This window comes from Temnothorax curvispinosus, unplaced genomic scaffold, assembly GCF_003070985.1.
Source record: "Temnothorax curvispinosus isolate PA1 unplaced genomic scaffold, ASM307098v1 QBEX01014059.1, whole genome shotgun sequence".
Classification (NCBI taxonomy): domain Eukaryota; kingdom Metazoa; phylum Arthropoda; class Insecta; order Hymenoptera; family Formicidae; genus Temnothorax; species Temnothorax curvispinosus.
The window spans coordinates 738-14,247 of record NW_020223839.1 but is presented as its reverse complement, the minus strand read 5'-3'; the positions used below and the strand labels follow the sequence as shown (position 1 = coordinate 14,247).

The following is a 13,510-nucleotide window of genomic DNA, read 5'->3' as shown; positions in this document are numbered from 1 at the left end:
CAATCAAGAATTGCTGTCGCAATTCATTGCAGGAAAACTGGAGCTTGCATGGGGGAGAACAAAAGCCACGCCTGACTAATACTAATGTTGTATCCCTGGAAAAACTATTGGGAACAATCGGTGCAGAGGGGAATGTTCCGATAGTCGGGAACAACGTGTGTTTTTCTCAACGCGCATTGTTCTACGTGCCGCTGGGCATAATGGTAAAACCGGAGGCTAACATCGCGGTTTTTACAAAGATACTATACATGAGTCACGCAACACATATACGGTGTTGATCCTGACGAGCGGATATCGTATACGAGTTCCGCTGAAAATCTCAATCAACAAAGACGCATTAATCGCGCACCGTTTCACCGTAAGTAAAAATCGCGTGCGTGTGTGCGTTCTGTGCACCGTTTCTAAGAACGACGATAGCGTTTTCGAGTAAACGTGATTTTGAAGAAATCCTATTTCATGAAAATGTTTTTGAACGTGTAACGAACGTGCGATGAATATTTTCTGATCTATATATCTCTTTATTTTAATTCAGGATTAAATAAAAATTCAAATTTTAACAAAAACTTATCAAAGACAGCAAATCGTTAAACGACAAGCAGATATATATCTTTCAGTAAAGAATTGTTTTGATACATAAATATATAACAATTAAAATTATTATTATTCTTTATTCTCTATTTTTAAGGAATATTTTCATCTATATAATATTATCTTACAACATTGTATTACATTTTTCTAAATTATATCGAATCTTGTTGGGAGCTTTTAGACTCTTTGAAACTTTATCTATATTATTTTATGTAAACACAGAAGGGAGTACAGATTCAATAGTCATTGATACAATAATTTGACTCGTGAGAATCAGATTTATTCGCTCCCAGAGCGATTTCGATCGTCTGAGTCGAAAACGCTATGGGCTCTTATCGTCTACGTGATCGTGTCTTGATATCATCATCAATCGACTTTTTCATTGTCGGTATCGTTGACACTTTCCAGCACGGAACACGACCATGCACTCGAACATAATATTACTGTCGACGTTGGTGGCCTTCGTCACCGCCGAGAGAATTCTAATGACAGAGGTCTTCGTCATTCCCATCAGACCCGAGACTTTCGATTGGAATACAGATGGTAAGAAAAATATATTTAACCTATTCTAATTTTTCTTAACAGAAATACTTTATCCAGTATCGTAACCGATGGATATCAGTAAACTCAATATATCAATAAATCTTTCGCACCTTAAAACAAAAAATAATGAAAGAAAGAAGCGAGGAACAAAAGAAAGATACCGTTGTTCTTAGCTTATGTATATTATAATAATTAAAACGATTGAAAGTCCTCGAATTGGTCTATGAAAATGCAATTATTTATTATGCGGCGTTTATTGTACTCTATTTTACATCCAAATCTTCAAATTATTTTTTTTTTATATAAGTAACGATGAAAACGGAGATATATTTTCTAAATTCCTATATATTAAATTTATGCAACCAAGATTATTATTTTCATAAAAAATATGTGTAGAATAAAATTTTTGTGAGGTTACAACAGGTATTTAGTTATACAGTTTCTTCTTATCATTTAAAGTCAGTAAATATTGTTTTGGAAAACTTATCTAAAATAAGGAACAATATCGGACAGCTATTATTATCCCACGTGGATACCCGTTAACCCATTTCACAATACGAAATTAAACTATGTCTTCGTACGTCATTCGTAACACGCCGCGAATATCAATTACTTGTTGGACCGTCGTCGTCGTAAACGTTTGCGCTGACCTTATGATCAATATTGTCGCATACCGCGGTACTTTCTAATTCAACGCCTTCGGACAATTTTAACGATACACGAAAGGAGTTGTTAAAGTTATCGCCTGTCTCATATATAAATTTATATTTCTCAAATTAGATGAGGCCGCCTGCCATATGTGCGCTTGAAAAAAAATTTATTTCGTATTCGTATTTCTTATTCAAACTTGAGTCGATCGATCATTTCGAGAGAAGTGAAAGGATCTTAAAAATCATACAGAATTTAGATCACATGTTTATATATGTTTCGGACATTTAAGCAGTTTTATTCACAGAGAAATATATATATTTTTTACTTCATTATCAGCTTTTTTCTTTGCTTTTTGTACCAGCATTAAGAACCGTTGTCCCATTAATTTTATTTTTGTCTGCCGTTTTAACCTCGTTTTTTGCACATTTATTACTATGCGACATTTTTATTCCTAATTTTTCACTTTTCTCTTTTGCAATTTTTTTAAAAAAGTTTTATTAAAATATTTATTTTAAGTTGTTTATTTTTCTATCTTCTATTTTTCTATTACAGATATATTTTATATACATTTCTTACATATATTTTTTCTATATTTTTTATAAATAATTGTTCTGTCATTTTATGTTGCAAACATCTCGGATACTTATACTGTGTCGTTTTATTTCAGGATACTCAGATCAGTTTTCGTATCAACCTTCTTTGCTGAACGCCCCCGATCTCCCGTCATGGATACATTACACCTACAGCAAGAAGGATCATCACGGTTTTTTATACGGCGTCGCGCCTATAGATCAAAAGTATTTTCAGGTGATACACAATCACGCTATGTCATCAGTTTGCAGTTGACAATGCTTAACTGAGATAATTTCAGCTGGAGATCGTGGGGTTGAACAAACACACCTACGAAACCCGTTACAAAGTGCTCGACATGAACGTGATCGAGAGAGAGAATTTGACCAAGTACGAGGTGCACCTGAAAATCGACAATCTAAACGTGGAAGACATGTTCGATCGTAATCGCACCCAAAAGCTCCTCGATATATTCAGGTCAGTTCGCGTAAATTTCTTATAATCTTCAATTCCGTAGTTTCAACGTCCTTGATATCGATAACGTACGTCATTTGTCGCTTCCTTCCTTATGCAAAGCGTAAACAGGGGACTTTTTCGATATAACACATGTATAAACTTCTCAGAAATCAAACTAGTTAACTTTATATATAAAATGAAAAAATAGAAAAACTTGATAAACAAATCATATACTCTGAAATTAAGAAATTAGAACAAAAAGTGAAATCGATCAGTTTTATTTTTTTCGAGAGGCTATATCTCCAATTAATGATACTTAAATAAATAAATTGTGCCGATAACAAACGCATTTAATTTTAATTGCAGAAAAAAGTTATGGAAAGGCGCTACGGACCTGTACGTGACTTTTTTGGCGTCTGCGATTGAGCTCGGAGCTCGTTTACCCCTGAAACCCAGCGAAGGCGAAGGGTGAGTTTCTAAATTATCCTCTATCCAACTCAATTTAGCCCTTAAATCCAAGAGGGTAAAATTCGCTGCGAGACTTAGGATAGCAAAGCTTCCAACTATGACTTTCTACAAACGTTTCATCAATCATCAACTATACAGGTGAATAATATTCACAAACAGTTACACAAGCTGTGGCAAATATATCATTAAAAAAACAATATAAATTATTTTTCATATTATTTGGTATTAGAGAATAACGTAAATAATGATGTCTTTAAACGGATTCTTTCTCGATTCCAGCGTTAGTCAATTACGCGAATGGCATAAATAAAAAACTAGAAGTTGATAAAGTTGATGACAAAATTTCATAGAAACGCATTAACGTGGTAATGAAAATTAGAATAATGTTGCCATCACGACGAGAAGCAGTTTCTCTGATATCGCTGACGTACTAATCATCCGATCAACCGCAAACAGCTCCGTGACGTGGATTCACGACGGTTGTTTTTATAATTGTATATTGCTACTTCCTACATGCGCTATCGTTTATGCGCCCGACGGGAAAAACATAGGTAACGCTCTCTTATCGGAGGCTGGATAATCTAATTATGTATATGGCCGACAACTTTGAGAAATGGCAGTCGTTAAGAGATAGCGATCTCTATGTTGCAGTCGTGCCCGTTTTATTCCTCGCACACATTATAACGTTTTATTCTTAACATATTATATCAAGCATATTATTATAAAAAATATTCCAAATGCGACGATTCGACAGATAACAGAATCATCTGTTATCGAACTGAAGCGAATGATATGGAGCGAGTAATGATCGGGATTTGCATTGTCATCGCGACGAGTCGCCTTGGCGCTTATGATGCGTATTAATAAAAATTTTCGCCAAGTTTAAATCACCTATAATGACGAAGAGTATTGTACGAAGCGTCTTGAATCACAATTAATGACTTTTATTGCTTACATCATCGCGATTAAACGCTCCTCCTTTTGCGGATTTTTACCGTGACGTACTTCGTCGATCGACAGATATCGCTTTTTCGCGCGATTATTTCCCATAGAATCCGCGATTGAATGACGGCATAATTATTCACGCATTTTCTCGAATAAGCGTCCAGTTACACGTGGGATCGAGCCGATTGGACTTTCCATTTATAATCGTGTTTATAATCGTTATACGGCGCATAGTTCCCGCGCTCTGTGACTCCCCCAAGATTCTGATTCTACGGATCAACAATCATAATTTATCGCAGTAATCTACGCGATACTCCTGCGGCCACGTAAACGGACGATAACGATGATTTATCTTCCACTTTCATGTCCATCAGGCTTCTTGCAAGAAAACACTTGCGTTCTGAAACGATGTGGGTTTCCTATAATCGACGATTACACCGCATATTATCGATACAAACAATGATTGTTATTTTTAACGACAAAGAGATTCACGTGAGAGCGATGATAAGCGAGAAAAATCGAAGGATATTGCGAGCGGACGATTGCAGCAGATATAATTTGCAACGGAGAGGGGAAGCTCGAACCAGCTATATAATATAATATTATAAGTGCACTTGTTCATGGCATTGATGATTTAACCATTTGCAAGTTCTATGTCCAAGTGGACTTCACATAATCCTTTGCGATAATGGTTTTCCCCAAGTATATATATTTGAATCAGTGTATGATTATAATTAACAAATAAATATTTTTGGAATCCTCATAAATTCGTCCAATTAATAAAAATTTTTTAATGATATTAGACCTGTCGATTAAATTAAATCAAATCGAGGATATTTCATTTTCGCTGATTTGAAAGATAATTTGGATCGCCAAAAGTTAATTACGAAATGTCAGCATTGGAGAATTTCGGGATTTATATTTTACCTACATTTACGCTTATTCTCGTGGAATTGTCGTGAAAAACGATCTCGCATGCAGAATGATGAGACGAGTCATGCGCGGTATTGCTGTTATTGAAGCGCGGAGCGGCGCGCGGCGTGGGCCGGTTTCCTTCCGGTGCAACAATATATGTGACATAAAAACAACGTATTTACACACGACATGAGGCGTGTCACGTCAAAAGAAACGTTGAAATTCAAATGTTACGAAACCGCAACGTTGTTGCATCGACGTGGCGCAGGACGTGACGCGGGATATCGGGGTGAGAAAGAGAGAAAGAGAGACATCACATTATTCCCGATGTAGATTTATGTTTGGACAAATACGTCGAGGCAAAAGTAAGGAGTAACAGTTTCGCAACGAGATATCGATTCATTACAAAGCAGCTCAAAGTCACATTTAAGCTACCGACGTGCTTTCCGGCAGCGAGATTGGAAACACAATGGTTTTTCTTATAAAGAGCAAATCACTTATTAATAATATTGAATAAACGTGTTTCACGGTTTTAATCTTTCGAGGTAATGTTTGTTTTTTTGCTCTCGATGATTTTCTGATTCATCACATCTGATTCATTGCGTGTGATTTAAATGAAATCGAGTCGTTCGTTATTAAACGACGTGAGTCAACTTCTTTTTTACCAATAAATCAGTTATTCTAAATTTAGATGACCTTTCTTTGAAAGACTTCCAGCACGCAAATATATAAATTAAATATAATATTTTTAAATAGTAAAACAATGTAGGTATATGACTCGTAAAAGATATGCGTAACGTGACTAATTGTAAGATTACCTGGTGTTTTACTCATAAGTGACGTGAAATAAGAAATTTTAGAATAAAAAATTTCGAAAATTTCTCTTTTTCTATCAATTTTTTTTGTGACGCGTGGTTTCCTTTTTGCGGAATGACGTACACAATCGTGTCCGGATGGAAAACTTTTGTTCGCCGCCGCTAAAACTTCTCGCAGCGGGCTCGGATCTACAGCGCGAGTGCACTCTCGTTTCACCTGTTAACGTATCACGTTTGTTACCGTTACGATCCTATTGTCGGAAAAATGCGACGAAACCGCAACGATATAGTAGTCACGGAATTGCCGGGTCGCTCCTATATGATCATTATTATCATGATACCGCCGCGCGTTCGACAAATTCGGACAATCGAGGAGTTACCTTTCACGTCTCGACGTAACACCCACGTATATCTCTCATGTTAATATACGTGAATCACACCATTGCATTGTACAGTCACCGCACTTAAATTATTTTCGATCGACACCGAAATCACGTCATTGGACACGTGCATCGCCTTAAATGTGCGATCAAGCGAAAGTTCGAAATTGTTACGTCTATACAATGAGACGAGCGGCAACGATTAATCTCACACGACGGCGAGATAAATCGACTACGTAACGATCGGTACCGCAAAGACACTGCAAAACACACTCGATTTCGCGATACGTGTCCAGTTAGACAGGCAGAAGGAATAATAAAACGAACGAGAACGTTCGTTTTATTGGCCGAGATCCTTCACCTTGTTCAGCCCTTCGTCTCTCTCTCACACGTCTCTCGCGCTCGAGATTTCTCAGAAGGTGCGTTATCCGACACTGAGAACTGAGAGAGCCGTATCGTAACTTCGTAACCGCGCAACGGAGCGAAAGCTCGAAATCGCGTCCACGATCGCGGGACGAGAGAGCGGCGCGATTAATCTCTCTCGCGACTAAGATAAATCGATTACGTGCTGATCAATCGCGTGTACTGCGTAGCGTCTGATTGTCACTTTCAGGCTTATTGCGCGTCGCGCGTTGAAGTACGATAACACCAAGCAGCGGCAATTTATTCCCAACGTAAATGCGACATTGTCATCACGCTCTCGGAGCATTTAACTTACTGACTGGCGGAGGCCTGTTTCCACGAATGATAAGGCCGCGCCTAAGGAGCCACTTCGACCTTAGATATGTATCAGTGCAACCGTATCGTTGCGTATCAGTGAAAGCCGGGAGTTCGCGATCGCGAGATTGTCGGAGTTTGATTGCCTCGACATTGGACACTATACGGGCATTGGGTTTTGTCTAATCAACTTTAAATTATCAGCGTAAATGATCGAATACGCGAGAACAGCGTAATATTTTCGTCACAAACGAAGTCTGAATTATTTGGGGACAAAATTTTTAAATTGAAAAAGGTATAATTTAAATTTTTACCTGAACTGTGGTATGTTTCTCTTTAGTTTGCAAATATGAAAAAAATTACAATTTTTTTGAACAGAAAAGAAGTTGCATGGACAAGTAGAAATTAATCTTGCGTTTCTTTTGTAGATTTCTTGTATAGGTTGCTCATGCTGAGTTAATATCGCTGTATCGCACGTATTACTCGCAGAGTGTCATAATGATTAGTCTCGAAAGCTATTATTTGATCGATGGACGTAGTATTTGTGAAAGACGTCGAATTTAAACGCGCGAGCTGTGTGATCTGTAGGCTGTCGATCGCACGCAAGAAAGCTCAATATCGTGAAGTAATAATTACATAATTCCGTGGCAAACAGATGATTGAAATCAGTAGAATATATCCAACGAAATTACAATTTCGAGTTCGTTCAGGTAACGCGCAATAATGATAAAAAAATGTGACAAGTTAAAGAGTCATCGTAATCTGCAATTAGAATTATGATTCAAGTACGATTGACGGAAAATGGTTATTTTTCAAATAATTAAAGTACGTAGCGCGATATTGGGATAGGTCACTTTTGAAGTAATACGTTCGCGCTGGCGAAAAGAAGAGGCGGTTTAATAATAGTCTTCCGGATGCAACAACGGCATTGACCCACATCGGTAGTGTCAACAATTTACGAGGTAATGGACAATCGTTTACTGCGTTTATTGTCAATGCACGCTCGTACGTACGGGCAAAAGTCCCACGCGCGCTACTTAAAGGAATCCTTGACGGGAATGACGCAAATATACCGTGAATATCGCGATATGATCGTTCGACAGTCGAGTATATAGGTTTCTTCGTAATGTCGCGAGCGATGACTCTTTGACTCAGGTGAATCCTTCCTTGACTCATGCGCTCGCGTCGATGCATTTTACATCTCGTTGAAAATTATGCATCTCTCTGATGCATTTCTCATTGTCAAGAAGAAATATCGTTTTGTTTCAGAGTCGTCGTGAGACTGGGTAGTACGGTGCCGTTCTCGCAGGAATTGAACGAGTTGCAGGAGGAAGTGAAGCCGCTATGGAAAATGCCATCGTGCCCCAGAGACTTCAAGAGGACCAGTGTAGAAATACTCTTCCGAGAGGCTGAGTTCAGATTGGACTGGTGTTCCTTCAGATTAGTAAGTTGCGGTTGATTAAACTGCGTTGCTGCACATACACGCGCGAAACCTCACTTACCGTGATTAATGTTAAATGCCCGAGAAGAGTCTCTTCCATATGTCTTTGGCGAAAATTGACTGTCTATTTATATAACGTTTGCTATTTATATAACGTTTACTCACGTTATTCGTCTTTCACAAAATTATGCAAACACGATTGCATGCGAATTACATTATCACGTCAAATCTCTAATATGTTAATTATCTTTTCGTGGATCACGCAGATCTCTAGACACGTCATTGTACATTTCACTCGATCGTGTCGTCATCGCATATTTCTTGGATATTGTCAGTCATCAGGATCGTCCTTAATTTGCGGAATGCAGTTATTTCCGCAGTCTCATCTCGATCAAGCGATATCCACAATTTACGCAATTTTACGTGAAATGCCAATCGCGCAAATCATACTCGTTATCTCCTTGTGACACCTCATTATACGACACTCTCCTCGTTAGTTGCTCGGTAAAGGTATAATTTTCGCAGCTGGAGGAAGATCAACAGAGTCTGCAGCACGAGAGCGCCCGGAGGGGCCCCAGCGCGAACGTCGTGGGTTTACCGTCGTCGGGCATCTCCGAGCACACGGAGTGGCGGTGGGCCCGTTCAACGAAGGCCAGCATACCCACGAGAAGCTACTTCAAGGAGATCGCCACCACAATTTTCGTACCGGTCGCACTGCTCCTCGTGCTGGGCGCCTTACTTAGCACCGCTTTCTGTCTACATCACGAGAAAATGTAAGCGCACGATACATCTCGGTTGGAGGAAAAACCAGTCAAACTTGTTTCAAAACGATGATTATTTGCATTCCAGAAAAACTGATTTTAGCAATTTTATCTGCATATTTCTCTTACATTGTAATTAAAACGCTTCTGTTTTATATCAATTTTTTTTAATCTTTAATTGACATCAAACTTTTTTTACGTATTGACGGCGCGCATAAAAAAATTGCATAAGAGATTCTATGCTGTGGCTGAGAGTGGGATGAAGATACGCAAGTCGGAGTCTTTTCTCTAGGCTAGTCATATAAAATGAGTAAATGTTTGTTGTTTTGAGGATCAGCAGACGTAAAATAATATGTTTATGAATGTAAAAATGGCACAAAATATCAGCAAATAAGTCTATAAATGGTAATACATTTAAAAAAAAGAATAACATACACGCTGCATAATGTATTAAAATAAACAAAAAAGAATAGTCTGAAATGATGTATTGCTAAATTTCAATTATAATATTGTACATTAAAAAAAAGATGATGTATCGTAGCTCTTTTGCCGTTAACATGTAAATGTGGTGAAACAAAATGAAATATGTCGCATTAGCAAAAGGATAAGGCCGTCCAGAAACACACGTGTCATAAAGTGACATTCACGAAAGACCAGAACAGTATCAAGAAATTTACGCGAGTACAAAAAAGGATGGCTTCGAACACGAACGGAAGCATTTATCCAATTTATGGCACATGTAATTGTGCTAATAATTATAACACTTGAAGAGTGGGGGATATTATCGAAAACACAGTTTCATATACAAAGTGGCCGACTATTATCAAAGAATATCTGACTAACAGACTCAAAGCTAGTTCTTGTTGAGCAAGAACATTTTAATCAAGAAGAAGACAATGTCGAATTACCAGAAGATGTCCTATCAGAACATTTAATGTTGCAGGCTAAAAGATTTAGAAGAATGACGCGCGATCAATTTTTCGCCGTGGAAAAATCGATTTCGAATTAGACAAAGATAGACGAAGTTTATACTTATGTAGCTTTTCCAACATTTTTGTAAGATTAAGAACTGTATATTTTGCCGTATACATTATCACGTTCCAGTTTCCTTTCCTTGCAGCTCAAGGCAATAAAAACGGACGTTCAGGGACGGTTAATTTGCGATGAATCGCAACGAGGCGGGCACTATCTTTCGAGAGGCACGCGGTAAAAAGTATTGCAATTACAGTCATCGGGATAATGTAATTTACATACGCGACACAAACAACCAATTGCAGGCATAGTATAGACATAGAATTGAGATTCTTGTACGTGTGACGTAACCGATCCAATTATGATCTTATTATGGACTCTATGTGCGTCACGTTTATTTTGCACGCATACGTATTTAGTTGGTAAAACGAAAAAAAAAGGACTATTTTAGCTCGTCGAACGTCAAACCTATTTTAGGATTGAATTAACGATAAACTGATAGCACAGATAATTGCAAATAAATGCATAACGGTTTAACATACCTATTATTTATAATTTTTAATACAAGGTTTTTGCGAAAGTTTACGTACGGATGACTATTTTCCAGTCATCATCATCAATCGCTCCAATTTTGCCGTGAACTATTGAAACAATTATCTATTATATGCTGCCGATAATTTCTAATAAGTATTCCCGATCCCGAGAGCGCGTGACTGTTTCTGGGTTCTGTTATTGGCAATGCTTAATTAATTAGCTGTCAATAACATCGGTAATGCTCCGTGTCGCTATCTACCACAGAAACCGATAAGGAGAAAGAGAAAACGAGAAAAGAAAGCAGAAAAGAAAACACGAGTATAATAATAAGAATAAAGACCGAAAAATAAAGAATAATAAAAGATAATAAAGAATAATAAAAAATAATAATGGAAAGAATTAAAGAAAGGGACTGATTGATCGATATGATGAGTTTCATATTTAATTAATTTTCAATATTTTCAACGACACCATTTAATAAAACCGGTACCGCACTAATAATATGTAGGGAAAAATATCGACATATATTTTTTAAAAATAATTATGCCTAGTCATCAACGATGACAATAAGAAATCACCTGATCTTTCCCTCTCTTTCACTAGACATTCGCGTCATACACGTGCCCACTATTACCATTTTAGCACATATGATTTGGTATCTTTTGCCGTGTGTATACACATTTGCCATTGGCGTATGGCATACATACGTGCGTGCGTGCGTGCATGCGTGCGTGCGCGCATACATAACGAACGGGTAAGTGACCGCGAGTGATCGGCGCTTTACGATCAATAGTCAGATGGTGTATGACGTGATCGAGATCGGAGTGACGCAATAGAATCGCTTATCGGCGACGGCGGCTGGCTCGTTCACGCGGAAATAGATTAATGTATCTGCACCGATCGATGTTGTTTTCCGATCGTCGAACGGCCGATCACGCAAAACGAGCGCTAATTTTACATTCCGATCAATGTAAACACCGGTTGAGTTTTGTATTCTTGAATTGGCGTCTGGTCGCGCGTCTACTAAAATTTCCCACTATCGCAGCTCTCTCGTTTGTCCGCGATCGCGACGCGATGCGATACGTCGAGCAACGATCGGTGTGTCACTGCTTAAACGACGCCACGTCATTTCGTGAATTTATGTATAAGATGTAAAAGAGAAAAAAGAATTCTCTTTTTCGTTTTATTAAATGTACAGTTTTACACCGTTAAGGGATGAAATTTAAACATATACCTTGAGTTAAATAACATTTTGTTATTTTTGACTACCACGTGTGTCGAAAATTATTATTTTAACAAAACAGTATTATTTTAACTCCATTGATTTAGTAAAATTAATGATATATTGAGTAGGAGTAGTGGCGACCTATAGAAATGGTTAAAAATTAAAATTGAGTGTAATTTGACACTACGAATTTAATAATGCAGATAATAATAAACCTTTAATAATACACCAATAATACATTTTTTGATTAAAAGACAAATGATAAAATTCTTTTAATAATATAAATTGTTAAAAGTTTATCTGGAGAAACGCGTCCATTTGTGGAAAGGAATAAATACCCGACAAGAAGATATAAAAACCGATTATTTAACAAATTACCTCGAGAGTAAGAATGCTGTCCGAAAGAGATATATAAAGAATCTAAAAAATCGATACGTTTTTCAGCATATTCAATATTTTTCATATGTTATTTTATTTTATATACTACACTGCACCCCGTTCGATAAAAGACGTGGAATAGGGCGGGAATTTCTAATAATACCTACAAGTTCGCAAAATGACATAACGCTGCCTCGGTTGAACGCTTCAATTGCTGGCCACAAAAGCGGCGTGGCCCGGCTTCACTGTACCGCTGTAAAAGGCGTGAAGTGCCCGGAAATGATGCTTACAATGGCTACAAAAGCCACTTTACAAAGTTACCGCATAAGTGCTGCCATAAAATCTATAGGCTTTTCTATGCACTTATGAAAACGTGCTCTAACTAAAGATATCCGTATTTTTATATCCGCGTATAAGGTGTATGCGAAATTGCTGGAAAAAGTGTATCGTTCAACTCGACTGCAGTTAGGAAAGTTATATTAAGTATAAGTATCGAATCAGTTTTTTCCATTTTGCCATGGTTTACATCTTAAAGAGATTGATCTAATTTAACGTACATGTCTCCCTTGTAAGTCTACGTCTCTTTGTTGATTTATCTGTCACTTTACAACACACTTTCACTTTAGTACACAGCATGTGACTCGTTACTTTTGATAATACCGGCTAATCTATTATAGTTAGGCGGTTTACGTCAAAGTATTTATCGTAAATATTTAACGAAACCTCTTGAACCTTCCAATGATAATGCGTATTCAAACGATACACGAAATCGCATCTAATCTAATCGTATAACGTCAATATTTTTTGCGACGGAGAGCAATAAAACCATTGAGGTAATTTATAAACAGCTCACATCAGTATGCGAGTTACGATCGCGAGGAAAATAAACATGAATCTATGTATAATCGCTTCTGTTCGCCAAGTGTAATAAGTCCATTACCGAACATCCGGCACGTAACAATTATGAAACGCGTTTGGCGAACGTAAACATTATCAATCGTAATGTGATAATTCACGTAAAATATTTTAGGTTTATGATTTATTGTAAAGTGCAGATGTAGGTATTAATTTCACGTTTTAATGTAATTTTTACGAATTTCAATATTCGTTTCGCGATAACGGAGATTCCGATCAGCGGGAGGCGCGTTTCT

The 13,510-nt window shown here is 37.4% G+C and overlaps 1 protein-coding gene across 4 annotated transcripts in view; it reads left to right on the top strand.

Annotated features, from left to right (window-relative positions):
• Positions 1 to 11,091, top strand: part of LOC112464261 (alpha-sarcoglycan) — a 13,559-nt gene extending 2,468 nt beyond the window's left edge. For all 4 annotated transcript variants that reach the window (XM_025031136.1, XM_025031135.1, XM_025031132.1 and 1 more), the window contains exons 2-8: positions 33 to 358; positions 997 to 1,131; positions 2,450 to 2,589; positions 2,654 to 2,829; positions 3,175 to 3,276; positions 8,318 to 8,492; positions 9,015 to 11,091. In XM_025031136.1, coding sequence (XP_024886904.1) covers positions 1,011 to 1,131; positions 2,450 to 2,589; positions 2,654 to 2,829; positions 3,175 to 3,276; positions 8,318 to 8,492; positions 9,015 to 9,266 — 966 coding nt within the window. In that variant the 5' untranslated portion in view covers positions 33 to 358; positions 997 to 1,010 and the 3' untranslated portion in view covers positions 9,267 to 11,091. The remainder of the gene's footprint in view (positions 1 to 32; positions 359 to 996; positions 1,132 to 2,449; positions 2,590 to 2,653; positions 2,830 to 3,174; positions 3,277 to 8,317; positions 8,493 to 9,014) is intronic.
• Positions 11,092 to 13,510: the final 2,419 nt, after the last annotated feature.